At 62.4% G+C, this 26611-nt stretch overlaps 4 protein-coding genes and 1 pseudogene across 7 annotated transcripts in view; 3 read left to right on the top strand and 2 right to left on the bottom strand.

Moving 5' to 3' along the window:
• The window catches only part of LOC105301976 (speriolin), an 8733-nt gene extending 8284 nt beyond the window's left edge, over positions 1 to 449 (bottom strand). Inside the window, exon 1 of the mRNA XM_023520284.1 lies at positions 239 to 449. Within this exon, the coding sequence (XP_023376052.1) occupies positions 239 to 449 (211 nt within the window). The remainder of the gene's footprint in view (positions 1 to 238) is intronic.
• Positions 450 to 11446: 10997 nt separating this feature from the next.
• GRINA (glutamate ionotropic receptor NMDA type subunit associated protein 1) lies at positions 11447 to 14658 on the bottom strand. The gene is made up of 7 exons (XM_011374882.1): positions 14509 to 14658; positions 13153 to 13540; positions 12956 to 13068; positions 12685 to 12885; positions 12461 to 12589; positions 12221 to 12364; positions 11447 to 12147 (listed from the first exon to the last, which is right to left on the bottom strand). The coding sequence occupies exons 2-7, from the start codon at positions 13514 to 13516 to the stop codon at positions 11998 to 12000; spliced, it is 1101 nt and encodes a 366-aa protein (XP_011373184.1). The 5' UTR covers positions 13517 to 13540; positions 14509 to 14658; the 3' UTR covers positions 11447 to 11997.
• Positions 14659 to 16780: 2122 nt separating this feature from the next.
• On the top strand, positions 16781 to 23926 carry PARP10 (poly(ADP-ribose) polymerase family member 10). 3 transcript variants are annotated; one of them, XM_023520306.1, is made up of 10 exons: positions 16781 to 17125; positions 17204 to 17455; positions 17527 to 17763; positions 17841 to 18385; positions 18491 to 18712; positions 18811 to 18907; positions 19111 to 19710; positions 19806 to 19939; positions 23031 to 23229; positions 23305 to 23926. In XM_023520306.1, exons 1-10 carry the CDS (start codon positions 16948 to 16950, stop codon positions 23655 to 23657), a joined length of 2817 nt encoding a protein of 938 aa, XP_023376074.1. In that variant the 5' UTR covers positions 16781 to 16947; the 3' UTR covers positions 23658 to 23926. The 3 variants fall into 3 exon arrangements, with proteins under 3 accessions (XP_023376074.1, XP_011373186.1, XP_023376075.1); XM_011374884.2 differs by having other exon boundaries at positions 23055 to 23229; XM_023520307.1 differs by having other exon boundaries at positions 17530 to 17763.
• On the top strand, positions 21777 to 21895 carry LOC111729343 (annotated as a pseudogene).
• A 280-nt stretch (positions 23927 to 24206) lies between the features above and the next one.
• PLEC (plectin) overlaps positions 24207 to 26611 on the top strand; it is a 63403-nt gene continuing 60998 nt past the window's right edge. The window contains exons 1-2 of one of the 2 annotated variants that reach the window (XM_011374887.2): positions 24207 to 24333; positions 25582 to 25780. In XM_011374887.2, the coding sequence (XP_011373189.1) occupies positions 25588 to 25780 (193 nt within the window). In that variant the 5' untranslated portion in view covers positions 24207 to 24333; positions 25582 to 25587. The remainder of the gene's footprint in view (positions 24334 to 25581; positions 25781 to 26611) is intronic. The other variant, XM_023520305.1, reaches the window with a different exon arrangement.

A 26611-nucleotide genomic window follows, 5' to 3' on the forward strand; every position in this document is an offset into this window, starting at 1 on the left:
GGGCAGGTGGGCGGGGCCAGCGCCTAGTTTTGGTGGGCGGGGCCAGCGCCTAGTTTTGCCCTTTTATCCCAATGGCCTTGTGCCTTCACCCACCCTCCCCGGCGGGGCCCCTGGCCTGCAGAGGCGTCACTGTCTATGCCTCTCTCCCCACGACCCCCGAGGCCTCCCACGCTCAGTCTCTCCCCTTTGGTGCAGCTTCACCCCTCCCAACCCACTCTCCTTGAACTCAGGTTCTTACAGTTACTCTGGTGTTGAGAAGGGCCGGTTGCCGCCTCGCCGAGCCCGCTGGTGAGCCCGCTGATGCACAGGCCACCTGCCTGCGTCTTGATCGCTGACTTGAGCTCGTGATTCTCCCGAATGAGCCGCACCAGCTTCTTCAGTTCCTCATTTTCCCGTACCAGCCTCTCGATCTGATGCCGAAGCCCCTCATAACTGGTAAGTAGAGACATGCCCCAGGGCAGCGGGAAGGGTGCAGCCCACCCGAGGGCACTGCACCTGGAGGCTGCCCAGGGCCCCGGGCCTTGCCCGGGCTGGAGGAGGGCGCCAGAGTTTGCAAGTCGCAAGGCTGGCCCAGTGGGTATTGTGAGGTCAGAGGCAGTGCCCTCCTCGGCCTCTCTGCTCCAGCAGGCTCAGCTCTCGTGCCTCCGGGCCTGCGGGCAGGCCCTGCCTCGGCCTCTGCTGACCCCTCCTCCATTCAGCCAACCTTGCTCTGAAGGTGCCTCCTCTGCGAAGCTTCCTCGTGCCCATGGCAAGCTAACCACTGCCCTTTAGACTTCCCCCGCAGACGCGGTCTCTGTCACGGCACTCACCTCGCTCCGTCTGCTTAGCTAATGCTGCTCTGCTCACTTATGTGGAGGGCAGAAACTGTGGGGCTCTCCAGCACCCACCCAGGGCCTGGTGCCATGTGGGCGGGTGGTCAGTGGGGGAGCTGCTGGGTGGAGTCGTCGCCCTCCTTCCTGGTCAAGGCGCCCTTTCCTTAGGCCCTCGGCCACTCCTGATGGCAGCCTGGCAGCCTTCTCCTGGGGCCGTTCTGCCTTGGACACCTGGACACAGGGCCCTGCTTTCTGCCGACCCCAGGTGCTCAGAGCATGGCCTGACTGCCAGGCCGGGCCCCCCCGTCTGAGCGCCTGGCTTCCTGTCGCTTGGCGTTTCCATATCAGGTGACTGGAGCCCCACCTTCCAGGTGCTCCTGGCCATGCCCACCTGCGCCACACCTCCGTCTTCCCGCTCCCTGGCCTCCCTGACGAAAGTCCTTCTAGAGCCTGGCCGTGTCCCTCGTCAGCTTCCGAGAACGCAGATCTCCGAGCCCCTGCCACGGTCCCTTTCCCGAGAGCTGCCTACGCAGAGGGCTCTGCGGGCCTGGCCTTGGGAGTCAGCTGAGCCACGTCCTCTCGACCTCCACTGGCTCTGCGGGCCTCTGCTCACAGGCAGGAGGGGACGGTGAAGGCCAGGGACGAGCCGCGGGCACACTCTAGTAGTCGGGTGGGGCAAGGACGGGGCTGAAGATCAGCATTCCATCCGGACCTCACAATAGGCCCCCGCCCCCGACGCCCAGGCTGCAGTCCTGGCCTAGGCGTCCTGGGCGCCAGGTCGAGCTCTCTGCATGGAGCAGACGCTCCACACCCTGTCTCCAGCATCCCGCTGGGCCTTCCTACGGCGTGGAAATAGGCTTCGCCTGCCCTTCTTGGGCGCCTCCACCGCAGCCCGCCGTAGGCCTCTCCTCGGGTCAGTGCCGTCTTTACCGTCCGTGGAGGCTACGTTTCGTGTGGCAGTTTGGCTGGGCTGCGGTCGCGTGTCTGCGCGGTGGTATTCTCTGGATGTGACTAGCAGCTACGGTCGGTTGGCGTTAAGCAAAGGCCACTCTCGATGCTGCAGGCGGGCTTCGTCCAATCAGCGGAAGGCGCAAGCTGACCACTGCGGTTTTCCAGGGAAGGAGGAATGTTTCTCGGTGTTGTCTCAGGTCCCTCCCGAGCTTCCAGCCTGCTGGCCTGCTCTACAGGTTCGGACTTGCCAGCCCCCACGGTCGTATGAGCCAACGCCTTGAGTAAACCTTTTACCACGTAGGAACTCTGACTGAGACACCGTCTCTATTTCCCTGAGTATCTGTGCTTCTTTTCTCCAAAAACATGTATTGAGCACCCACTGTGTGTCAGGTGTTGTGTCAGGCACTGGGGGTTCAGTGCCTGTCATAGTACAGTGACAGTGCGGTACAGCGGGGACAGCTGTGAGCAGGAAAATCACATGTAAATGTCCAGTGGCTGCTGCGACGACTGCTGTGCGTGGTGCTCGGAGCGGGTGCGGTCCGCGAGGAAGTGGTGACAGAGATGACGTGGACGGGTCTCTACGGTGGGAAGCACTTCCTGGCAGAGGGCCCGGCCATGTGGACCTGCGGGGCCGCGCTGCATGGAAGGACCTGGAAGGGCCGCGGTCGGGGAGCAGAAGATGGTGCGGGCATGCGTTGGCGGGGCCGGGGTGGGGCCGGGCTCTGGCGGGCCTCGCGGCCTGCACCGATGTTGTCCTCCCTCCGAGGGGCCTTGGGGAGCCCGTGTAGGGCTCTACGGAAGGGGCTATGGGAGTGGATTGGAGGGAAAGAGCCACCACAGTCATCTGAGCAAGTGACGAGGGTGGCTCCAGTGCCAGTGGTGCCATGGACATGGAGAGAAGTGGGCAGAGCTGAGGACAGTCTAATGGGCACCAGCGAGGACAGGATGGCCACGCAGCTCCTGGCATGCGTGTTGGAGCTGCGGGGAGCACCAGGCCACGAGGGAGGAAGACCAGGTTTGGAGCCGGGGTCTTGAGTCAGGTTTGGGGTGCTGCTGACACGGCGCCGTCGAGGCCTGCAGAGTCAGGTCAGGAGGCAGTGGTCACGACACCGGGTCCTGGGGCGCTGCTATGAGGGCTGGAAACACACTTTGCAGCATCCGCTTCTGGGTGGCACATGACCCCATACGTGAGGGTGAGGTCACCCAGGATCAGTAACAGATGGAGGCCAGCAGGCTTTAGGTCCCCTGGACCTCAACAAGTAGGGCAAGCCTGCAAAGGACACAGCAGAGATGTCCATAGGAACAGGCATAAGCCCGAGGAGGCTGGGCTGGCGCAGCCACGGGCAGGGAGTGTTTCAAGCCAGCGGAGCAGCGATGGCAGCGAGTGATGCCGAGGGGTCGGCTGAGACGTGGACTGAAGAGGAGGCGTCAGAGGCCGTCGGTGACCTGGCGAGGCCTGCTCCGGCGCAGAGATTTGGCCAATGGGATTCCAGAATCTGAGAAGTGAGCGGGCAAGGGAAGAGGAGACGGGACCCACACAGAAGTCACTGTGCCTCTGCTGCCTCCTGCTCTCTGCAGAGCCTTAGTGGCACCGGAGGTCCCAGGGAGACACCCGGCCCCGCAGCACGTGGAGCCGCAGCGCCTGCTCCCTCCTTGGCACTCGCCCGCCCTGGGCTCATCCGCTCTCTCCCTGCTCATTCCCTTGGCACATCCAAGCCCACCGGGTCGAGTTGGGGTTGGGCAGCAGAAGTCTGGGGAGCAAGAGATTCACCCAGAAATTTATCTGTGTTTGTTTGGACTGTGAGTTTGGGGGACGAGGTCTGGGGCGTGAGGGCTATGGGCTGCCCTTTACCGCCCTCTGCCCGCTCCCCTGTCCAAGCTCCTGGACAGTGCCACTTGGGAATGGCCCGCGGCCCCTGACACGGGGTGGGACTTGCAGGAGTTAGGAGCCTCTGCGTCCACTTGGGGTTCGCATTCTTCATGGGCTCATTGGGAGCTGGCTGCAAGCAGAGCTTCAGTGTTTTCCCACTTGTGTATGCTGGGTCAGGTCCCCCCTCTGGCCATGGGTCACCGGCTTTTGCTCAGTATGTCCCCATTTGGACTTGCCTTGTTAGACTCAGCTCAGTGTGCCAGTGTGGCCAGGCCCTCGGAGACCTCCGTTCCCATGGGATTCTGTCGGTTTAACAGGCTTCCTTGTAAAGCAGTCGGAGCGAAGACCCTCCAGGCCTTGGCTAGAGGCAGAGTCTCCTGGGAGTGTGACCTCGGTGAGCAGCCTCAGGGGTCGTCCGGTCGTCTCTCGTGACGGGCTCAGGGACTGGAGACCAGGACGGCTCTTTCAGGCTCTGGAGCCTTGGCAATGCCTGTGGCGCTGGTTCCTCTCTGCTTTTTCGCAGAGTGTCATTTGGAGGGTGCCGCGGAGCGGGAGGGCCAGGAGGCCGGCATGCAGGTGAGGCGTGAGAGCCACGAAGGACAGACTGCTTGGCCCAGGGAGGGTTGTGGGCTGGGCGCCGGGGCTGCTGGAGGGGTGTGCTTGGGGTCCCAGGTCCTCAGACGCCAAAGGCCCTACGCGGAATGAGAGAGTCGGCCCTCTCCCTCCCCAGCCCTCAGCTCGGCCCAAATGGAACAGACCCTTCAAAAGGAATTTTCACATGAACACAGAGGGAAGTGGCAGGTGACAGACGGGCCCAGCTTTAGGTCTCCATCTGGAGAGTGGTGTTTAAAGCCTAGCTTGCCTCCTGCCGGCTAGGGGGCTTGGGGACGTGAGGTCACCACAGGCTGGAGTGGAGATAACACCTGGGTTTGTCCTAGGGTCAGGTGACATCAGAGGGTAAGTGCTGAGGTCGGCGTCCGCGCATGACGGCAGACTTCTGGGACTTGGGGCCTGTGCGGGGGCTCACAGAGGAAGGACCGGCGTCACAGTGTGCAGGAGTGGTGTGGTCTCAAGACTGTAGACACACGCTAGTTGTCCCGATGAGGTCACCAAGCTGAGTGTCACATGCCGGGACTGGCATGGGGTTGGGGCCCAGCTGGCAGGGTAGGGCCGCCCCTCACTGCAGCCACTCTGGTCTCCTGGCCCTTGGACCTAAGAAGGCCCCGGCTCCCACATCCACACCTCAGCCCTCGGCGGGGCAGGCTCTGGGCCTGGGGCCGGCTTGTCCAGCCTGCTCGGCCCTTCCTGGCTCCGGCTGGAGCTCAGTGGCTGGCCGGCTTGCTCTCCGGGGAAGCATCACTTCTCCTTGTGACGTTTTTGGCCAGCCCTTTCTGCCTGGTTCTAGAATTGTGCTCGTCTCTTCCTCCTCCAGCCGGGTCAAAAGCAAACACTCTCTTAGAAGCGCCGTGGAGCCTGGGCCTCTGACACGAGGCCCTCCTCTCGGGACTCATTTGCTGGCTGGGTTGGTGGACACCTGCTCAGGCCAGGCAGTGCTCAGACCCCGTGACGGCCCTTCTCTCCAGCATCTTCCACACAGTGTTCAGGCCAACGTTTTTCACACAGGAGGCTTCTGAGGCCAGAACCTGTCTTCGGTCGTCTGGGTCCTTGTGCTTCAGCTTATGACATAGGCGAACGCCCTCCTCTGGGCAGTCGTGGATCTCAGTTTGTCGTGTGTTGAAAAAGCTGGTGATTGGAGGGGATCCCCCACCCCCCAAAAAAACTCACAATTTTGCTACAGTAGTGGTTTTGAAAACATGAACTTGTTTCAACGTGATCGGTGTCTCTGGGAACAATTTGAGCATAAGGCGAATATCGTCGGTTTATGTGCAATTTGTCCATGAGGAACGTTAGGTGAGAACAGACATAAAAACCCAGCCAGATGGGCCATGACCACACAGGAGCACGCAGAGCACGCATCCAGATGCCGGCCTGGTGTGGCCGCGGCCCCCCAGGCGGCAGGCACCGTGGCTCCTCGCGGCTCCCTCCCTGTCCTCGTGCCACTTACCAGTAGGGAGACTTTTACTGTAAGGGCGTCACCTAGTCAAGTTGCTGACGGTTCACCTTTATCAATCACCTTTATGATGGTGACCAGGGACACAGCTAGAGAGTTAGCCAAAGGTCAAATTCTTGTACAGGAGAGGAAAGGCTTTCGTAAACCTTTTGCCCGCATTCATTTAAAAAAAATCAATCGACTTGATTGAGGCATAATTTTCATGCCATACAATGCACCCATTTTAAATGAACAATAGGGTGAGTTTTGACGAATGTCTGTACCACGTGACCACCACTGACCACATGCAGAGGTGGCGGCTTGGCTGGCCGGATCTCCGCTTCGGGGCCATGGCACCTCTGCCGTCCGCCGCAGCTCCATGCCCACAGTCCTGCGGTGAAGCGACCCGTCCTGGCGGAAGTTGTTGTGCCTTCCCGCCACTCGGCACGACCGCCCAGTGCCGATGTGTGTTTGTGGTGCCGCTCCTCTCGCCGCAGTGGCCGGGCAGGGAAAGGGCATCTGTGTCCACATTTCCCTTGTCAAAGGTGCCAGTCTCACCGGCCTGGGGGCCCCTTACTCCAGCAGGACTCAACCCATCTTAACATCTGCAAAGACCCAATTTCCGAATGAGGTCGCATTCTGAGGTCTTGGGATTAGGACCTCAACATATGAAAGGGGGGGACACTGTTCAAACTGTGACGCTGAGCTCACAAAATAAATAGGGGGACTTCAGGAGGTCAGCACGGCCTCTTCGGGTGTCGGCTTTGACAGATCTGGTTTGCATGTTTTTGGCAGCCTCTGCAGCTGTGGCTTCTCCTCGGGTTTCCGTGCCCGTCTTTTACTGTCCCCGCTGTCCTCTGCCTTCTCCCCACCTCTCCTCTCTCCCGTGGCTTTGGGGGTGTCCTATTGGCCTTTCGGTTCACTGATCCTTTTCTGACTTCTCTCCAGGCTGGGAGACCCGCTTTTATCTTTCCGTTAATTGTATTCTTCCTTCAAGATGCTCGTTTGATTCCTTTTAGGGAATCCAACTCCCTGGGGAAGTTCTCCACGCGCTGCTCGTTTCTCCAGGCCCCGCGCCCTCGCACTTTCCTTAACGTGTTGATCACATTTACTTTAAATCCTCTCTCTCCGAGTCACCTCGAAGTCTGTTTTCTGTCTTCCCATTGTTCCTCTTGGATTTCAGTCACATCACTCTGCCTTTTGAAATGCCTTGCAAGTTTCACTGATACCACGATACATGCTGTAGAGGTCCAGGGTGGCCTTGTCTTCTCCTGCCCTCTGCCAGGCAGGTAGTGTGGCCCGTGGCCTTCAGCCTTGGGGGCAGAGCTGGGCGGAGGCTGGGTGGTGGTTTTGGTTTTGGTGAGGCTCAGTCCTTAGGACCCAGTGGGGCCCCCAGGCTGCCAATCCAGGGCCTGGGGTCTGTCCGGGCCCCTTCCTCTGGGGGGCCCTGAACGCCAGGCCTGGTTTCCTTAATGCCACCCTCTAAATCGCACAGCCTGGCTTAAGGTCTCTCTTCACGTTTACATCCAACATTTCTGCTCAGCTATGTGTCTTTATAAGTATAAAACTATTATCTAGCAATTTTATGTGTGCAGACTGGGGGTCTGGGCCCAGGTCAGTCAGGCGAGCCCCCGTCTTGACAGGAAGTCCTCTGAAGGGCTTGGGCAGGGGTGTGGCATCATCTCTGTAGTGCCAGGGAGGGCAGGCTCTGCTGCAAGGCCGTCGTGGCCTTGACGTCAGAGACGGGCATGCGGAAGGTAGAGCGGGAAGGGAAGTGCCCCAGGCCCTTGATGGCGGGGGGTGAGAGGAGGCCTTGGAGCTGCCCGAGCTGCACACAGCCAGGAAGCCACGGCCCTCAGGGGAGAGCTGCATGTGGAGAGCAGGGGCACAACTCCAAGGGAGGGAGGCGCTGCACAGGAGCCTGAAGGCTGGGAAGTGGCGCGGCCGGGGAGAGCGGGTGACGTCGGGTGTGCTTCAGGGGCTGAGGACCCTTCACTAGAGAGGGTGGGAGTCGAGAAGGTGGAAGTGAGGGCGCTGCATCCTGCTTCCTGAACGGTCTCCAGTGCCTGCCAGCCTGGGGCAAAGACGCGCAGGAACACAGAATGTCTGGGTAGCAGAACGGCCTGCCATCTTGCTGCTGGGATGGGAAGGGGTCGCCTTGGGGACCCGCCGTCCCTCGTGCCTTCCCTCCCCCTCCTGCTGCCCCAGCCGGACCCTGCCTGCGCCATCACTGTGGCCCTCGCTGGCTTCCTGCCTTCGCTCAAAGCACTTTCAGGCTCCTCCTGGAAGACTCCAGCGGTCCATCGCCGCCTGCATCAGGGTTGGACTCCAGACCTTAGCACTCATGGCCGCCCACACCTACCTCACCACCCCCTCCCCCGTGCAGCTTCTCTTCCTTCCACTTGGTTCCCCCAAGTGTGCCTCCCTGATTCCCCTGGGCTTTTAACGTTGCTGCCCGCACTCCTGACCTGCCTGCCTGCCACATGGCACTGAGCATAAGTCCGGAAGTCCACAGCCTTCTCCGTCACCTATCCTGGGACCGTTAGTGGCCGTGCAGCTCCTGCTCGTCAAGTTCATGCATTTGCCCGTGGTGTGCCTGGCCCTGCATCAGGTGCTGGCCGACCTGGGTGTCCAAACGCACAGGTCATAGTCCCTGTTCTGAAGGCACTTCCAGTTCAGAGACGCTGGGCAGGTGGCACAGGCCACCTGTGCTGGGCATTTGGCGAGCTGGGGTCCTGTGCCGCCTCCGACTGTGGTTTTTAACAGGCACCAATGACACTGTGGCTTTTCAGGGCAGGGAGTGCTATGGGGACGTGCACGCTTTATCGTTTAGTCTTGAAATCCAGAATAGACTTAATTATTACAGATGTAAATAAACACTTTTGATTGAAGAATAAATTAGCCTTCATTGGCCTCGGAATAGTGGGCTGGGGCAGCACCCTCCAGCGGAAGTCCCTGACACGTCCGCATTCAACAGGCGGGCAGCCGCTCACGAGGGCGAGGGTGATGGAGGGTGATGGCAGTCACGGGGCTGCCGGGGAGGCACAGTGAGGGGCTACCCGAAAGGGCTCATTTGGATGCATCGGGGAGAGCTGGAGGGAGCAGGCTGTGGTCTGGATCGCATGCAGTCAGAAAGGGGCACCATTCTGTGACATCATCTTGACACATCTTTGGAAGGACAGGAGGCGGGCCAAGATGGTCATTTGTAAAGAGGCCGCAGAGCTCAGATTACGTAGGACAGGGCACTGCTGGTCTTCTTATTGGCTCGGACGGTGCCCACGTTTTGTCTGTATTCACCCGTGGTTACGTGTGGTCATCTTATTGCGACTGGTCACGGAAGGGCTTGTCTGACTCTGGTGCTGTGTGAAAGTGTTTAAAATCTACACAGAACACCAGAGCCTATATCTGAGAGTGCCAGGCCAGCTCCTAGCGACACCAGGGCCTCACTGATAGGACGGGGCCAGCAACTAGGGACACCAGGGCCTCGCTGATAGGACGGGGCCAGCTCCCAGATATCAGGGGCTGCGTCCTTCCTCACCTGAGAACGCCCCGTGGCTGACCTCACAATTGTTGCAGCTGCATTCGGCTTCGCCAGTCAGTGTAACTCACCCAGTCGGATGGAAGCTGCCCCTTTCCTCCCCCGGCGGGGGCGGGGGGCGGGGACGCGGCAGACGCCACGCCCACCTTGCCCCGCCCAGCCAGCCCCTTAGCGGCTGGCTGCTTCCGGATTCCTGGCCCCCAGACTGCTCCCAGGTGCCGTCTGCCACATCTCAGCAGCTTCCTCCCTGCTTTCTTCACCTGTTCGCACCCTCGCACAGTCTCCTAGATTTTCCACTGTGGACTTGTCTTCCTAAACACAAACCCAGCTGTGCTGCTGTCCCCTTCACCTGCAGGACAGGTCCAAGCCCTTGCCGGTGTGCGGCCCTGGCTGTCCCTCCTGCAGTAGGGGCCTCTTGGTTCTCGCCCTGCCCCAGCCATACCTCCAGACCCTGCCTCTCCCAGGACTCAGCCTGGCTCAGAGTTTGTTCTCCTTAAACTCTTCAAGAAAACACTGTCCTCGCTTGGCACTTGTGCCCGAGTCCCCTTCAGCCGTGACTGCAGCTCCCCAGCCACGTGGCCCTCCATGTCTCTTCCTCAGCGTGAACCCACTGGGTCTGTGAGCTAGCGTAACTGAGCAGAGTCCCGTGTGCGTGGGGCGCCAGCGGGCAGGCACCGGGGATCTGCCCAGCGCTCAGCATGGGACAAGGCAGAGTGACTAAATGTGGCAGTTCTGGGCAGCTGCTGTGCAGGGCGAGGTGGATGCCAGGAAGGGGCCCCGGTGGCAGTGTGTGTCCCAGCTCGAGAACGTGGGGGCCTGCCTGCTGGTCAGGCTGTGCAAGGTCAGGCCTGAGGGACGAGGGGACAGCAGGAGGCCAGCTGCGGTGGCCAGAGGGCACGTGGCAGGCACTGCATGCCAGGTAGGGAATCTGGACTTCACCCTAACGGCAACCACCAGAGGGTTTTAAGTAGGCGGGCAGCATGATCACTGTTGGGGAAACACCTGGCAGTGGAGCAGAGGCTGGTGCAGGTGAGCTGACAGGTGAGTGTGAGGCCTTGGGAGGCAGGTGGAGGTGGGCAGGGAGACAGGAATGAATCAGGGAGAGAGAACAGCCGCGTTTCTGGTCTGGGCAGCTGGGGTAATCCAGGTGATGGAGATGATGCAGGAGCAGCAGGGCGGGGAGGATGGATGTGGTGTTGAATGTGCCCCAGCTGAGGAGCCTGTGGGTACAGGGCAGGGGGCGGGGTGCTGGCCTGCAGAGTGCGAGTTCTTCATAGACACTGGGGTGCTGGTGCCAGCTAAAGGAGAGTTGATGGGCTGCCAGGGAGAAGGTGGAACGCCCCAGGAGAGGGCTCTCAGGCCCAGCTGGATGGAGGGCTCTGCGGGAGGAGGCTGTGGCAAAGAGTGTCCACTGTGGCTGGGAGCTCAGGGGGGCTCAGAGCAGGAAGGGCTTCAGGCAGAGCTGGGCCCCGGGCAGTGGGGGCACCCTACTGGGGAGGGTGAGGACAGGGACAGCGGCCTGACCTCTGAACGCACACCTGGGAGCCAGATCTGGAGGGGTGAGGACTCCAGAGTCGGGGTAGTAAGAGGCACAGGGTAGGACACGTAGAACAAGCCGAGGCTGAGGACCTTTGAATGGGTGGGGCCTGGCGAGGCAGCGGATGGTGCCAGAGGCAGGCCGAGAGGCCAGCTGGCCGAGCCCTCAGGCTCTGTCCGGCTCTCGGCCGGGGGCTCTAGTCTCCAGGTTTCAGGCAGGGAGGGTGGAGGGCTGTGGAGAGCCAGGCCTGGGCTGCACGCCAGGTGCCCAAGGAGGAGCTCCCTGGGGCCTTGCAGAGACAGAGCCTGAGCAGCACGGCAGGCCTGCCCTGGGCCGCTGCCCTTCAGGCCCCGGACAACATGGCAAGGGTCTCACAGGACCCTCCAAATGCCGAGCAGCTCCCAGGAGTGAGTAGCAGACACGACCTGGCCACTTACCATCACGTGACCCGGGCACCACGCGTTCGGGAGCCTCGGGAATTCTGGCACGTACCTTGCAGTGCGGCTGGGAAGATGACGAGGAGGGAGGCGGGGCATGCCAGGAGAGAAGGTTGGCCACCGCGCCACGAGCTACCCCATCAGTGGCTGGTCCTGCCCCCTCTTCATCCTGGAGATACCTCAAACCCCCACCCCCACCCCGCCGCCAGCTCATGGAGGACGTGGTGGGGAGAAGAGAGATGAGAAAAACACAGAGAGCAGAGGGTCCCCTTTATTGGAGTTTTAAAGACAGCAGAACGAGAGGAGGGCATCCTCCCCCGGAATAGTCCACCCTCTCTGCCCTCAGAGCTCAGCACAGGGACGAGCCCCTCACCCCTCAGGTCCCCCAGAGGGCAGCACTCCAGGGGTGGGCTGGGGAGGGGCAGGGGGTACTCTATGCTGGGCGGGGAGCAGGGACAGGAGCGGAGACGTGCACCCTCACTCCTTGGCTCGATCCCTCTCCCCTGGGACCAGGTGTTGCCCCCCGGGGTGGGCTGGCAGACAAGGCTCATGCAACAGGGAGTGGGTAGGAGGTGGCACGGAAACGCCGCCCTGCTGCCCGTTGGTGGGGCGGGAGGGCTGCAAGGGGCCATGCTGGCCACAGTGGGTCCGAATGGAAGTATCTGCAGTGTACACACAGGAGGGTCGGAGGGGGCTTCCTCTGTCCCAGGCTGCGCCCGGGGAGGGAGAGGGGAGGTCCAGATGGCACTGCCACGCCAGCCACGCCGCCTGCGTGGGGCCCCGCGTGCGCGCTGGGGCCCAGCTACTCCTTGGCGCGGCCGATGATGGTGAGGATGTATAGGAAGATGTTGATGATGTCCGTGTACAGGTTGAGCGCTGCGAACACGTACTCCTCCGGGCTCAGTGACAGCTGCTTGTTCCCCAGCAGCAGCTGGGTGTCCACTGCCAGGAACTGGGGCGACAGCGGGTAGTGCTGAGGGGCCCGCCCTCCCTCCCCCGAGCCGCCCCGGGCGGCCCCCACTTACGCAGGTGAAGAGCAGTGCGCCGAGCGAGGCGTACACAATCTCCAGGATGCGGTTGCGGATGAAGATGCAGAGAATGGCAAAGACGATGAGCACCACCATGCTCACCAGGAGCACGCCCATGCACGACGTGAAGTCGTAGCGGGTCTGCGGGCACAGGGGACAGTCAGCAAGGACCCGGCCGTGGGCCAGCGTCCCGCTTGGGCCCTCACCTGCATGGAGGTGACCAGCACAAACCCTCACCTGCATGGAGAAGATGACCACTGTGAAGCACACAGTGGTGGTGATGCCCACGGCCATGATGACGGCCTCGGTGTCGTAGAAGCTGGCGATCATGCCCACCATGTAGGACAAGCTGATGGTCAGGATTGACTGCGGGGACACGGGCCTTGGGTATGGGGGCCGCTCCTGTCCTACCCCCTCTGTCGGTGGGCCCTGGGGGCCAGGGGCTCGGGGTCTAGGGTTACCAGTGCAACGAGGTTCCAAGGGTGTTTTCGTCGGAAGTCCCCACAGCAGCTGAGGACGATGAGGGAGATGAAGAAGACGGCATAGGAGACATAGTAGGTCCAGACGTTCTCCCGAACGAAGCCCTTCACCTCGGTGACAAATGTAAACACAGCCACGGTGGACAGGGTCACGGACAGCTGCAGGGTCAGCACCAGGAACACCTGAGGAGGGAGCTGCTCAGAGCCCGGACCTGCACCGCCCGCGCCGCCACTGCCCCAGCCCCAGGCCCACCTTCCGGATGAAGGCCTGGCGGATGCTCTTGTCATCCCAGTTGGTGGCAGGGAAGTCCTGGTTGTCATAGTAGGATGGGGGTCCCTCCTCGTGATAGTTTCCATGCTGAGGTGCTGCGGGCAGGGATGGGCTGAGTCAGTGCCACTCGTGGGTGCCTGGAGACTCTGCCCTCCCCGGACCCCTGCCCCACTACTCACAGCCAGGGTCCTGTGCCGGGAAGGCCTGTGGTTGCCCATAGGGGTTGGGGGGAAAGGGGCTCTGTGGGTATGGCCCCTGGGGGTAGCCCCCTTGGGGGTATGGCCCCTGGGGGTAGCCCCCTTGCGGGTAGGGGCCCTGCGGGTAGCCCCCTTGCGGGTAGGGGCCCTGCGGGTAGCCCCCTTGCGGGTAGGAACTGGGACCCTGGGGATACCCTGGCTGGCCATAGGGTGAAGGCTGGAATGCGGGCTGTGGATAAGGGGCCCCAGGGTAGGGAGGCAGGGGGGGCTGGGGCCCCCCAGGATATCCAGCGTTGGGGGGAGGATAGCTGTCCCCAGACACCAAAAAACTCTTCTCATGGGGCATGGCCTCAGGTTCTGTGGTCTCCCCCTAGAGGAGAGAGAGACGACAGTCAGCCCGGAGGTGCCAAGTTCCCAGACCTGCTGCCAGGCCTGGGGCTGATCCACCTGCTGCCGGGGAACCAAAACGCAGGAAAGTGGATTCATGACCTTTGCCCCGGGGGCTGTCGGGAGCCCAGTGCAGCGAGCGGTTCAGGAGGGTCGGGCGGGGACAGAGTGGCTTGGCGTGGGGCTTCACAAGGGGCTGCTCTAGGCCCACCCCAAAGGTGGAGGAGGGGACAGAAGAGGGAATGACTGTCAGCCTCAGGATTTTTGGCTGCTGTTGTTTCTTAGAGGCAACTGGAAGGGCCTTTTCACCGTTGCTGGAGTCTCCCGGGTCGGAGCCGGCCAGGTCGGGGCTGAGGGCGCGGTCGGGAGGTGTGGGGTGTGCCCGGACCCTCCCCTTCGCATCCCGCCCCTTAAGCAGCTTTAAGGGGCTAGAGCCGGCGGCTATTTCTATCCTAGGAAATCCCCAGGCCATCTGTGAGCAGCGAGAGCCCTGACCCCTCTCCGAGAGCAGGGCCCGATGGTCCCTTGCTCCTGGGGTAGGGGGAGCAGGCCTGGATCCGCTGCCAGGGGGGTACGCCAGGAACAGCGGGGTGCGGGGGTGTGTGGGGGATGGAAGCGACCAGAGGGCGTGCGGGGAAACAAAGCAGACGTGGGAACAATGTGGGTGGGGGCGGCGGCCACGGAACCCGCCCTGAGGCCAGGGTGGGCCCTCCTGCCGGGTCCGGGGGGCGCTCGGGCCGCGGGTCCCAACGCCGCCGCAGTGCGACGCCCCCTCTCTCCCGCTCAAGGCCGCGGCTCCCCGTCCTCCCCGCCCCCGTCCTGGCCCTGAGCGAGCCGTGCGTTCCGGCCGGACGGACCGACTGACCCACGGCTGCGCCGCTCAGCTGCGCAGGGTCCGCGCGGGGGCGGCCTGTCCGGCGACAAGCTGCTGGGCTTGGGCCGGGGACTCACCACTAGCGGGGCGCCTCAGGATGGTGCGCCGGGTGTCCGCTGTGCGGCCGCGCGGTCGATGGCCGCTGCGCCCGCACCCGAATCCGCACCCGCTCCGCAGCCGGCCTTGCTGGGCCTGCGCCTGCGGCTCGGGAGACGCAGCAGGGCCTTGTGACGGGGCGGGGCCGGGCGGGGCGGCGGGGGCGGGGCCTGGTAGCGCGGGGCGGGGCCGGCGGCGGAGGGGCGGGGCCGGCGGCCGGGCCGAGCTGCGAATGCGGGTCTTCTAGGGCCGCTCTACCCGCTGCGGCCGCCCTGCTGGTTCCTTTCCGAGTCCCAGGCCCGATTCTTGCGTCCCACACTGTCCGCCAAGGGGTGGAGTTGGCCAGGGGCGGGGGGCTGAGGTCTGGCCTGGCCAACTGGGTTCAGGGAATTGAGAAATTCACTCCCAAACCTGGGATCGCGGAGGCTGCCGGGCACTCTCCACCCTTCCTTGGCCTTAAAAACACCACTTTCTTTCCCTTTTCATCCGAGGCTCTTCCAAACCAAGAGTCCTAATCACTAATCGCCCATCGTCTCTACAAGTCACTGAGAGCAAACTATTCCAGGCCCCACATGAGATGTTTATCCTCACTTGTCCTCATCACACTTTCCCCTCCGCAAGGGTGTATGTAGTCCTTAGCCCTGTTCCACCGCTAAGGGGCTGAGGCTTAGAGATGCCCCAGGCCCGCAGGCCAGCTGCACTTGTTCCCTGAGCTCCACCAATCCTCCTGATTGCCACAGCCAGGGACATCCCCTGCCAGGTGGCCTCTTGGAGGCCCCCCTGCAGCAGTCAGTGCCTCTCCACCGGAGCCTACAGCCTTGGCTGTGCTCCCCTGGCTCTTGCACGGGTGGCCTCTCCGAGGCCCGGAGGTGGTTCAGCAAAGGCGCTGTCAGAGCTGTGGCGTCCTGCTTCAGAGTTTAACAGGTGGGTCTGGAGAGGCGGAGCCCACGTGTACCCTTAGCTGGTGTGTGTGGCATCGACACTCCTGTCACGGCCAAGTCCAAGCTACCCCCCCATTTCACAGCTGGTTTGTGGAAATTAACAATCTGGTCAGAGACCGGCGCACCGCCACCTGTGGCAGGTCTTCTTCGGCAGCCATCTGCGTAGTGAGTTGAGTTACACAGCGTGTTAGGGGGTAGGGAGCCCTAGGAAAAGAGGAATCACAGAGCAGGCAGGGAGGCCCTGGAGCTTCCTGGAAGTAGAAGCTCATTCGATTCGAAGAGCCTTCTTTAAGAAAAATAATGAAAAATTGCACGTGAAGTTGAGGTCAGAGCCTTGGAAGTGGCCTGTGCATGTCAGAGGTCCTTAAAGAAGACTTTCAGGTGCAAGTTAAAACCGCCACCCGAGCCATGTAAGGGGAGTCACAGAGGAGGGGTGGCCAGGTAGCTCTATGGGAAAGGCCCGTCCAGGCAGAGGGATGGGGCCAGAGATGGGATTGGGGGCCCAATCAGGCTGGGCCTGCAGGCCCTCCGAAGGACTTTGGCTTCCACGTCGGTCCGAGCCGTAGCAGCTGTCGGTGGCACTTTAAAAGGCTCCCTCTGCCCACTCTGTTGAGGAGGGGCAGTGGAGGTAGGTGGGAGTGGCAGAGGGGAATGAGTTAGGTTAATGTAGTGATCCAGGTGAGGGATGGCGGAGGCTCAGACCAGGGTGGGAGTGTAGGCTGGGTAGGTCCTCAGTCCCCTGGAGGCTGGGCTTCAGTGGGCTGAGGGGTCAATGGGAGGGGGGAGGTGGAGCACACCTCTTTGAGAGGCTGGAAGCCAACGAAGCATGGGCAGTGGGGGCAGGGCTCTGCTGCAAGAGGTAGCCTGGTGTGAGGCCCCGGCTGCGCCTCTGTTTCCCCTTCTGTGATGGGTTGCTGCGGCGAGGCACAGTGCCCGCACCTTCCGGGATTAGCCATGCTGACAACGATGATGGCAATGACCATCAATGGAAGACCCGAGAGAGCCGCAGGAAGGGAGCAGCGGAGGAGTAGAGGACCACGAAGGGTCACTCCCCGCTACGCTGCCAGCCGGTGGGCTGGGTGGGGCTGGTGGCTGGACGGAGTGTAGTTGCCCAGTCGCCACCTGGCTGAGAGCACTTTCCAGGCTCAGGCACTGGATGCGGGGGTGGGGGGGTCCTGCAGGAGGGGCCTGCCTGGAAAGGGCAGCACCTTCGCTGCAGCCACCACCCCCAGCACCACAGGCCCCTCCCAACTTCCCTCAGACAGTTTCACTTTTGTTTTCCTGTCCCAGGCCTTCTACGGCAGAGCAGGCCTGGGTCCTGGCTGCGGGCCTCGGGTGGGCCCGCCCAGGTGCTGGGGCCGTGTGGAGAGCTGCCCTCGATGAAGGGGGCACCAGGGAGTACTGCCGCAGGCCTGGAGGGGGCTGTGGGGCACCGGGAGGCTGTTACCCTACGCCCCTGGTCCTGGCCCCAGGGCCGTGATGGCAGAGGTTGAGGCGGAGGAGGGGGCGGCAGTGGAGCTCGGAGGGCTGTCCCCCAGCGTCACCGACGAGCTGCTGATGCTATACTTCGAGAACCGCCGACGCTCTGGGGGGGGCCCCGTGTTGAGCTGGCAGAGACTCGGCCATGGGGGCGTTCTCACTTTTCAGGAGCCTGCAGGTGAGGGGCTGATGGAAGGAGGTAGCCGGGGCCCCCACGGGACACTGGCCCTGACAACCCACCCACCTCCGCCCACAGACGCTGCGCGGGTTTTGGCCCAGGAGCACACGCTGCAAGGTGCTCGGCTGAGCCTGCGGACGGCCCCGCCACGCGCCCCTGCACGCCTGCTGCTCCAAGGACTGCCCCCCGGCACCACCCCCCAGCGCCTGGAGCAGCACGTCCAGACCCTGTTGTGTGCCACGGGGCACCCAGAGCAGCCCTGCCGCGCCCTGGCCAGCCCCCGACCGGACCGGGCCCTGGTCCAGCTGCCCAAGCCCCTCTCTGAGGCAGGTGAGAGGCGGGACTGGGGCAGCGTGCCTTATAGGGGAGACGCCCTGAGCCAACTCGCGCCTTTCCCCCAGAAGTCCGTGCGCTGGAGGAGCAGGCCAGGACCCTGGGCCTGGAGGGGGCCGAAGTGTCCCTGGCGCGGGTGCCACAGGCCCGAGCTGTGCGTGTGGTGGGTGGCCCGTTGGCAGCCGACCTGCTGCTGCTGGAGCTGTACCTGGAGAACGGGCGCCGCAGTGGGGGAGGCCCCCTGGACGGCCTGCGCCGCCTGCCCGGGGCTGCGGGCACCGTCGTCTGCTTCCAGCAGTGGCAAGGTGAGTGGGGCCGCACCGCGCCGGCCCAGCCGCCCATCTGAGCAGCCCTGACGTCCTGTCTTCTCTCTTCCTCCAAGCGGCCGAGCAGGTGCTGCAGCGGGAACACCGGCTGCAGGGCTCAGAGCTGAGCCTCGTTCCCCACTACGATGTCCTGGAGCCTGAGAGCCTTGCTGAGGACACAAGCGGAAGGGACCACTCGGCAGAGTTGGGGCCTGGAGCCACTGAGCATGCTCCCCTGGAAACTGGAGGGCCAGGAAGGGCACAGAAGGGTGCAGGGTCTGCGACCTTGGGCTCTGAGGAGGCACCAGGACAATTAGAAACCTTCCTCAGGACAAGTCCTATAGGGTCTTTGGGACAGGCTGGGCCAGTCAGCTCAGGGCCCGTGGGGTCACCAGGGCAGGAGGCACTGGAGAACCTGGGGCCCGTGGAGTCACCGGGGCGGGAGGGGCTGGAGAGCCTGGGGCCCGTGGGGTCACCAGAGCGGGAGGCGCCGGTGGAGACGGTGCTGTTAATGGAGCCGGGAGCACTGCGCTTCATACAGCTCTATCACGAGGACCTTCTGGCTGGCTTGGGAGACGTTGCCCTCTTCCCACTGGAAGGATCAGATGTGACTGGCTTTCGGGTGAGTGACCTCTGAGGATCCTCCCTTTGGCCTGCAACCCCACTGAAGGTTCTGGGTACCCTTCTTGTGCCCTAAACCTGCACCCGGCCCCCTGTGGTCCTGCAGCTCTGCGGAGCCCTGGGCCCCTGCCAGGCAGCTGAGGAGTTTCTGCAGAGTCTGCTAGGCAGCATTAGCTGTCACGTGCTGAGTCTGAAGCACCCAGGCAGCGCCAGCTTCCTGCTCGGCCCAGAGGGGCAGCACCTTCTCCAGGGGCTAGAGGCTCAGTTCCAGTGTGTCTTTGGGACAGAGCGTCTGGCCAGGGACACCCTGGACACAGACCCTGAAGAGGTAGAGATGGAGCCCGCCCCACCCCCCTCTTTCTCACCCCTGCTTAGAGGCCCGGGAGGGGTGTGTGCCCACTGGGCCCTGCCATTCTCTCCTGGCAGGCGGACCCCACCGAGGCCCTCCAGGCCCTCCCTGGCCAGTCTCATGCTCTGTGGCCCCCAGAAAGTACAAGCAGTGACCAGGAGAACCTGAGCCTTGGTAGGGCTCCCCGGGCATGCCCTGCACATCTGGCGGTCCCTCCTTGACATCACCTTCCGCCCCGCTCCGCACTCCCACCCGTTTTGTGACCTCATGTCCCGTAAACCCTCTGTCCATCTTTCACCCGTCCCCGGACTCATCCTCTCCTTCGGCCCCACCTGGCTGGGCTTGATCCCTCACCCAGTGTGTCTCCCTGTTCCCAGAGGAGGTCCGAGAGCTGCTGGCCACGCTGGAGGGCCTGGATGGGGAGGACCAGCTGCCTGAGGGGCTGGAGGAGGAGGAGCCTGAGGAGCACCCCGAGGAGGAACCTGCCCCCAGTGCTGGGGCTCCTGGGTGGCTGGAGGAGGCTGAGCTGCAGCTGGCCCTCCACCGGTCGCTGGAGCCACAGGGCCGGGAGGCTGAGCGGGAGGAGGCCGCCGCGCTGCGGCGAGGTCTGGCCCTCTCCCTGCTGGAGCCAGTCCAGGCGCCGGCCGAGGAAGGGCTGCTGGCTGGTGGCCCGGCCCAGCTGCTGGTGCACATGGCCTTTGAGCAGGATCTGGAGGAGCTGGATAGGGCTCTAGGGGCCGCCTTGGAGGTTCACCTCCGGGAGGAGACAGTGGGACTGCGGGGCCACACGCTGCCCGCAGAGCTGTGTGCCCGCCTGGAACGGCGCCATGGCGTGAGTGTTGTCCTTCACAGTGATGGCGCTGTCCTCCGTGGCTTTGGGGCCCAGCCCACCCGTGCGGCCTGCCACTTAGTGGCACTGCTGGCTGGACCCCAGGATCAGGGTCTGGCCTTCGTCTTGGAGGCTTCGTGCCCCACCCGTAAGTCTGCACCTGGGACGGGGGTAGATGGGGTGAGCCAGCTCTCAGGGACCAGTGTCCCATGCACGGCCCGGACCCTGTTCCCTGTGTGTCAGTGCCACAGCAGAGGCTGGAGGGGCCCGCGGGCAGGCTGGAGTGTCTGGCCGAGAGTGACAGGGAATTCCAGACGGTGGTGCAGGCCTTTTACGACACCTTGGACGCTGCCCACGGCAGGATCCACATCGTCCGGGTGAGTCCACGCTCTGTCTTGTCAGCTTCATGGCCTCCTGGGCTCATGGCACCATTTTCACCTTGCAGAGCCTGTCGGCTGCCATTGTTGCCCACGTCAGGGTCCACTGGCCAGGAGCTGCCCAGCTCGGGGCGGGCTGGAAGCTGTCAGGGGGATGGAGAGCACCAGGCTCCCAGGCCTGGTCCCTGCCCAGAGGGCCTTCCCAAAGCTTGGGCATGGAGGTCAGGGGCGTGACCCTCTCCACACCAGTTCCCTTCTCTAGAGCATGGGGTGGGGATGCCACCTCGTGGCTACTGTGAGGACTACTCATTCCACAGACATGCCGTGCTGTTCTGGGGTTCTCTTGCCACCCTCAGGATCTGCTCCAGCAGACAGAGGGCTCACTGCTGCTCTTACTGAATGTGGCAACTCAGCAGAAGCACGCTTCAGAATCGGCTGGGACCAATGGGTGGGGCCGGAGTGTAACCCCGGGAGTCCCAGAAGTCCCTGCCTGGGTGCCAGGAGAGGAGACTTGGAGGGACTGGGGAGGCAATGAGGGTAGGTGTTGGAGGGCAGTGCAGCCAGGGGCAAGGGCTGAGGAGGGGCTCTGCCCAGGCTGCTCTCTGGCCAGGGAGTGTGAGGGCAGTGCCAGGCAGGAGCAGAGAGCAACTGGGAGCAACAGGACCAGTCTGAAACTGAGCCGCTTACAGAAGGAAGGGAAGAGGTGGGCACAGCTGGAGCAGAGAGCAGGGCTGAGTGCTCAGGGCTGACGGCAAGGCTTGCAGAGGGCTGGCCACATGCGAGAAGGAAGGGGCAGCAGGGGAGCTGGACTCATTGTGCTGGTGACACCAGGCGGGTGTGCTCTTGACTCTTGATGCACCAAGATGTGGGTGAGCCCAGCAGCCTCAGTGGCTTGAGCCGATCAGAAATGCAGAACCTCTGGCCTGCCCCAGACCTGGCCCAGTCATCTGCCACCACCTGCCACCACCACTTTCCTGCAGATGAGTCCTCTGAGTTTGGATAAAGGGCTTCTCCTCTGGTTCTGTGCTTAGCGGCTGTCACTTCTGTGTTGAGATGGAGGAGCGATGGCTTCACTCAGATCCCCGACTCCCTGGCTGGCTGTTTAGTTACGTGCCCTTGAGTCTTCCAGCGAGCACCACTGTGACTTCAGAAGGTACAGCCAAAGTCACAGTGGTGCTCGCTGGAAGACTCTTTTTTCACTTAACTTTAGACACTGTTTCCGGTCTCCCTCTCCCCCTCTTTCAGCTCTTCCCCCCTCTTCCTAGTTCGGTAGGCTGTGTTCTTTGTATTCTGCTGTCAAGGTTGACGAACGTTACCTTCTATTCTATGACCATCACAAAGCTCCATCTTTGGGCCGCTAGGTCAATGGATATAAAATGATAATGAAAAAATATTTACCATTGAACCATAGAGCAAATAGTGAAATAAAATCCTAGTTGTTGAAACTGGGGTACATGACAGAGAATGTTCTAGAATTCAGGGACTAATGGCTCTCAATTTTTTTCACTTTCTCCATTTTTTTCTGTGCTGTGCTTGGCTGCTGGGTCACTCTTCATGCCTCCTGGTCACCCTAGTGCAGAGATTCTTTTTCTGTTTAGTAGAAGTGTCTCCCCGAGTGGGCAATAAACACCTTGGACTTTTACATTTAGCTTGCCTTTTACAGTTAGAGGTAATTTGCAACTATAATTTGATATTGGCGTCAATTATTCTTTTTCAAACAAAAGTTGCTATGTGTTTACCTGAGACATTTCTGCTAACTTACATGAGCACAGCTGGTTCTGGCCTGTCTTCAGATGTTCCGATATTGTCCTCACCATCAACAGTTTGGCTGGGTGGAGTTTACGGCCACGCCACCCCGAACGTGCCCGATCTCGTTTGATCTCGGAAGCTAAGCAGGGCCGGGCCTGGTTAGTACTTGGATGGGATTCCACCTCGGAATACCAAGGGCTGTAGGCGTGTAAAAAATAATAAAATAAAGTTAACAATGTTTAAAAAAAAAAGTTTGGCTGGATGGAATATTCAGGATCAAAATATTTGTCTCCAGATCTTTGAAACGCATTGCTTTTTTTTCTTTTCTCTTAAATTTTTTTTTGTTCTTGCAAAGTTAAAAAAAAATTCTACGGTCCCTTAGCATCCAGTATTGGCGGTGATAAGCCCAGTGCAAGAACGGGAGACTTTTTTCCATTTGTGTGTTGACGTGTGTGTGTGTGTGTGTGTGTGTCCGGACACTTGTAGATTCATTCTCTTCGGAGGTTGAAATTTTCCAGCAGGCAGTGGCAGGGATGTGTCCCTTCCCCATCGTCCTTGGCATTTTATGGAGCCTTCCCACCTGAAGATGCCAACTGCAGCTCGGGGGAACTGCCTTCCATTCTGTCCTCTCTTGCTCCCGTCACCAGTCTGTCATCTTCTTGTGGCAGTCCGCAGATCTGAGTCCTCCATCCCCTGTCTTGAGCTCCGCATGCGGAGTCACTCCTTAACTCCCCCTGCATCATCTTATTATGCGGCCCACCCACAGGATTTAGTCAGCAATTCTGTTCTTTATAATAAAATATTTTCTGTTAGCGGCTCATCGATGCCATTCTCAGTGTGAGGACTTGCCGTTTGCCAGAGCAGTTGTCTTTCACAGCAGCTAGTCTTTTAAGGACAGATTCTTCTGCACCCCTCTGCGGAGACTAGGTAGACTAGTTTAGAAACTCTATGTGCCCGGATTGGCTCCTGCATCACTGACCGCTGGTCTGGTCACCTTGGTTTTCCCGGCACTGGGCGGGGGGCGGGGGGCGGGGGGGAGTGCGGATCTCTTGGTGTTAGGAGGGAAGTCCTGTCCCCAGTGTGGACACCTGGCTCAGCTTTTCTCTGTAGAGGCCTGGACATGAGTGCTGCGCTCTGGCGAGTGGCTGAGTTTGCTCACGTGCAGGCCTCCCTGGGAGCCTTCCAGTGCCACCTGGGGCCCCATCCAGGTGACTAATGTCTATCGATGTTGGCTGCTGGGCAGAGCAGGACTGGAGTCATGCAGTTTCCCCTGACTCTGACCTCCAAGACCCGGCTCAGCTCTGCCCCTGCGGCCCAGGGGCTGGAGAGAGTCTCCGAATAGCTCTGTCGCCTCCCGCCACCGCAGGTGGAGCGCGTGTTGCACCCGCTGCTGCAGCAGCAGTATGAGCTGCACCGGGAGCGCCTGGAGCAACGCTGTGACCGCCGCCCGGCCGAGCACGTCCTGTACCACGGCACGTCAGCGCAGGCTGTCACAGACATCTGCACATACGGCTTCAACCGCAGCTTCTGCGGCCGCAATGGTGAGGCCTGGGGCGGGCAAGGGCGTGGGCTCTGCGGACCCGGGCGACCCTGACCCCCGCGCATCCCACCCGCAGGCACGCTCTACGGGCAGGGCGTGTACTTCGCCAAGCGCGCCTCCCTGTCTGTGCAAGACCGCTATTCGCCCCCCAACGCTGACGGCCACAAGGCGGTGTTCGTGGCGCGCGTGCTGACCGGCGACTACGGGCAGGGCCACCGCGGGCTGCGGGCGCCCCCTCTGCGGGCCCCGGGCCACGTGCTCCTGCGTTACGACAGCGCCGTGGACTGCCTCCGCCAGCCCAGCATCTTCGTCATCTTTCACGACACCCAGGCGCTGCCCACCCACCTCATCACCTGCGAGCACATGCCCTGGGCTCCCCCCTCCTCCAGGAACCCCTCTGGGCCCTTGGGCTACTCCCCGGCCATCTGACCCTAGAGGTCCCTCTCGACCCTGCCGCTGACCTGCTCCCCAGGCTTCCGCTCCGCACAGCCTTACTGCCCCCTCGGCTGCCCGAGCTGTCCCTGAAGGCGCTCCTGCCGCAGTACGGGGACAGGCGGTGCGACGAGGGCTGGGGCCCAGTCCCCGCCTGGACCGGCCATACCACCAGGGGTCAGTAGAGCCCAGAGGGAGGGAGGAGGACCCGACACTGCCCGAGCGCGATTCTGTCATTTGAATAAACGTGAAACCAGGTGGAGGGACCTGCTGGAGCGCCGGTCCGACGTCTTTTGGTGGGCGAGGGACCTTGCAGGGGTGGGGGGGGTGGTGCAGAGGCCGCTGCTCCATTTTAGGCGGCCAGCAGAAGCTGGACCCAGCGCACACCAGAGATCCCACGTCGCCTTAGTGTCACTGTCACGCACGCTCCCCCAACAACGTCTCCTGGCCGACCCGCCCGCCTTGTACGCGCGGGGCCGTGGGCGCTGCCCAGCCGCGCCGTCTTGGTGAGCCCGCGGCCCCGCGCAAACACGGGTGCCCGGATCGAACGGGCGGCGCTCGGTTTGGAGCCGGGGCGGGGCTCCGGGCTCGCCCCGCCTGCGCCGCCTCCGCGGCTCTCTCGGTCCCAGCAGTCTGGCTGCGGCGGCCGAGCCTAGTCGAGCTGAGCCACCAGGCAAGTACGACCGGGGCGGGGATGGAGAGGTGCGCAGCGCGCGGAAGCTGCGGGTGGAGCGGGGGCTCTCCCGCCGCAGGCGTCGGGGAACTAGGGGCTGCGACGCGGCCCATCCTCCCTCGCGGGGACACCACTTCTGCGCGCCGGAGACTGCGGAACTGGACGGGCGGTGCCCGTGGTGTGGGCAGGAAAGACTGCTGAGTTGGGGTGGCGCGGGCGACCGCGGGGCGCGGGGCGGGGGCTGGAGCAGAGGCGGCCAGCGCAGGAGACTATGGGAGGCGGGGCGGGTGGCCCCCAGCCCAGTGACCGCTGACTCCTCCCAGCCCCTAGCCTGAGGGAAGAGGCACAGGGCCCACATTGTACCCCCGCGCCACCCCACCCCCGCCGGGACAGAGCCCCATTCACCTCCCGCACGCCAGCGCTCTTGGGATCGGGGAGCTGAAGCGTGTGCGCGCGTGGGTGTGCGTGCGCCCCGGCCGCGCCGGCGGTGCGGGTGTGCGTGCGCGCAGGGGGGCTGCTGGAGCGGCGGCCCGCGCTCCTTGCCGGCCCACGCCGCTGCGGCTCCGGCTATTTATAGGCAGCATTGCAGAGGCTGAGGTGGGACTGTGGGGCGCTCGGGGTGGGGACTGTCGGGGCCCTGGGGAGTCTTAGAAGCTGAGACAGCTTGGAGGTAGAGCGCCATTGCCCAGGGGATGGAGTCGGAGTCCTTCCAAGATGAGAGGGGAGAGGTGGCCATCAGTGTTTCCTGGTGGCCTGGCTTCCCTGCTGATCAGAGGATTGAGGAGACAGGGTCCAGGTTTGGGGGAAGGTGGGGTCAGTGACCAAGGGAAGGTAATCGAGGCCTCCCCTCCTGTTTGACAGGGTAGAGGGTGGAGGCAGTGTCCTCTGATAGGGTGAGCCCATGGGTGACAGCGTGGAGGGTTCAGTGTTTGAGTGACTAACAGAGGGAGTAGCAGTCAGTGGGGGGGGGTCACTGTCCTAGTGATACACTGGAGGGGTGTGGTCAGTGTCTGGGAGGGGTCCCTGTGTGGTGCCTGAGGGATAAGCTGGCGGGTGAGGCCAGCTGTGGATGGGGGGAGAGGGTTGTTGTCGCCTGGGTTGAGAGGGTGGGGATATATGGGGACATAGAGGGGTGTGGGTGTCAGTGTCCAGGTGATAGGATGTGGTGGAGCCAATGTCTGGGTGAAGAAGGTGGTGGGTCAGTGTGCAGTTCCCCCCCAGAGGTGTGACCCTTTCCTGCTTCTTCAGCAGACCATGTCGGGTGAGGACCAAGAGGTGCGGACAGTGGATGAGGATGGCTCCAATGGAGGCAGTGGCTCACCCAGCCCTGGGGACACACTGCCCTGGAACCTGGGGAAAACACAGAGGAGCCGGAGAAGTGGCGGTGGCTCGGGGGGCAATGGAAGTGTCCTGGATCCTGCCGAGCGGGCAGTCATCCGCATTGCAGGTAAAAGAGGGCATGTCTGTTTAATTTGTATCACTTGCTTGTTGACTGAGCGACTGCTGTGTGCTGTGTACGGTTTGAGACTGGCGCTGGAGGCCCGACAGTGATCTGCAGGTCAGAAAGGGCCTCTGCTGTCCCAGGTGACTGCAGACAGCACAGCACCACCTGCTGGCCCCACCCGGTCTGCCACATGGGGCCCAAGGTCTGGCACCCGCTGCGCCAACACTGGCCTGGTGAGAAGGTTCCAGTGCCCAAATTCGATGACGATGATACTTTCTTGGGCTCCTGGGGCACACCTGCCTTCCAGGCCCCTTGGTCTTGGCTGTCACCATGGAGGGCGGTGGAAACATGTAGGTGCAGGACAGGAGGGTCCACCTGGGTGGCAGAGCCCCATCGTCTCCCTGAGCCTGAGCCTGAGCCTGGGCCTGGCAGTGCTCCCCAGTAGCTGCCGTTCTGGAGAGAGGATGGGAAAGGCCCAGCGAGAGGTCCCCAATAGCCTGGGGCTGGCAGCTGGACAGCGGCTCCAGCCCTTGGTGACCTAAAGCTGGAAGCCACCAGCAGGATGTGCTGGGCAAGGGAGGAGCCCACTGAAGATCTCTGGGCCCAGGCTGCTATGGTCTCCCGACCTCATTCCACTCCTAGCGTTGGAGGATGGTGCCGAGGCGTGGGGGGGTGGGGGCAGGGCTGGCCCCAGGCCTGCGGGCAGAGGCTGGCAGGCCAGCTGCTGAGCAAGGATGGTGCTGCAGGCAGCGAGGGACTTTGTGGGCGGAAGCTTGGGGAAACAGAGAGGAGGCCAGCAGGACAGCATGAAGGCTGGTGGCCAGCCCCAACCCC

This window comes from Pteropus vampyrus, unplaced genomic scaffold, assembly GCF_000151845.1.
Source record: "Pteropus vampyrus isolate Shadow unplaced genomic scaffold, Pvam_2.0 Scaffold256, whole genome shotgun sequence".
Taxonomy (NCBI): domain Eukaryota; kingdom Metazoa; phylum Chordata; class Mammalia; order Chiroptera; family Pteropodidae; genus Pteropus; species Pteropus vampyrus.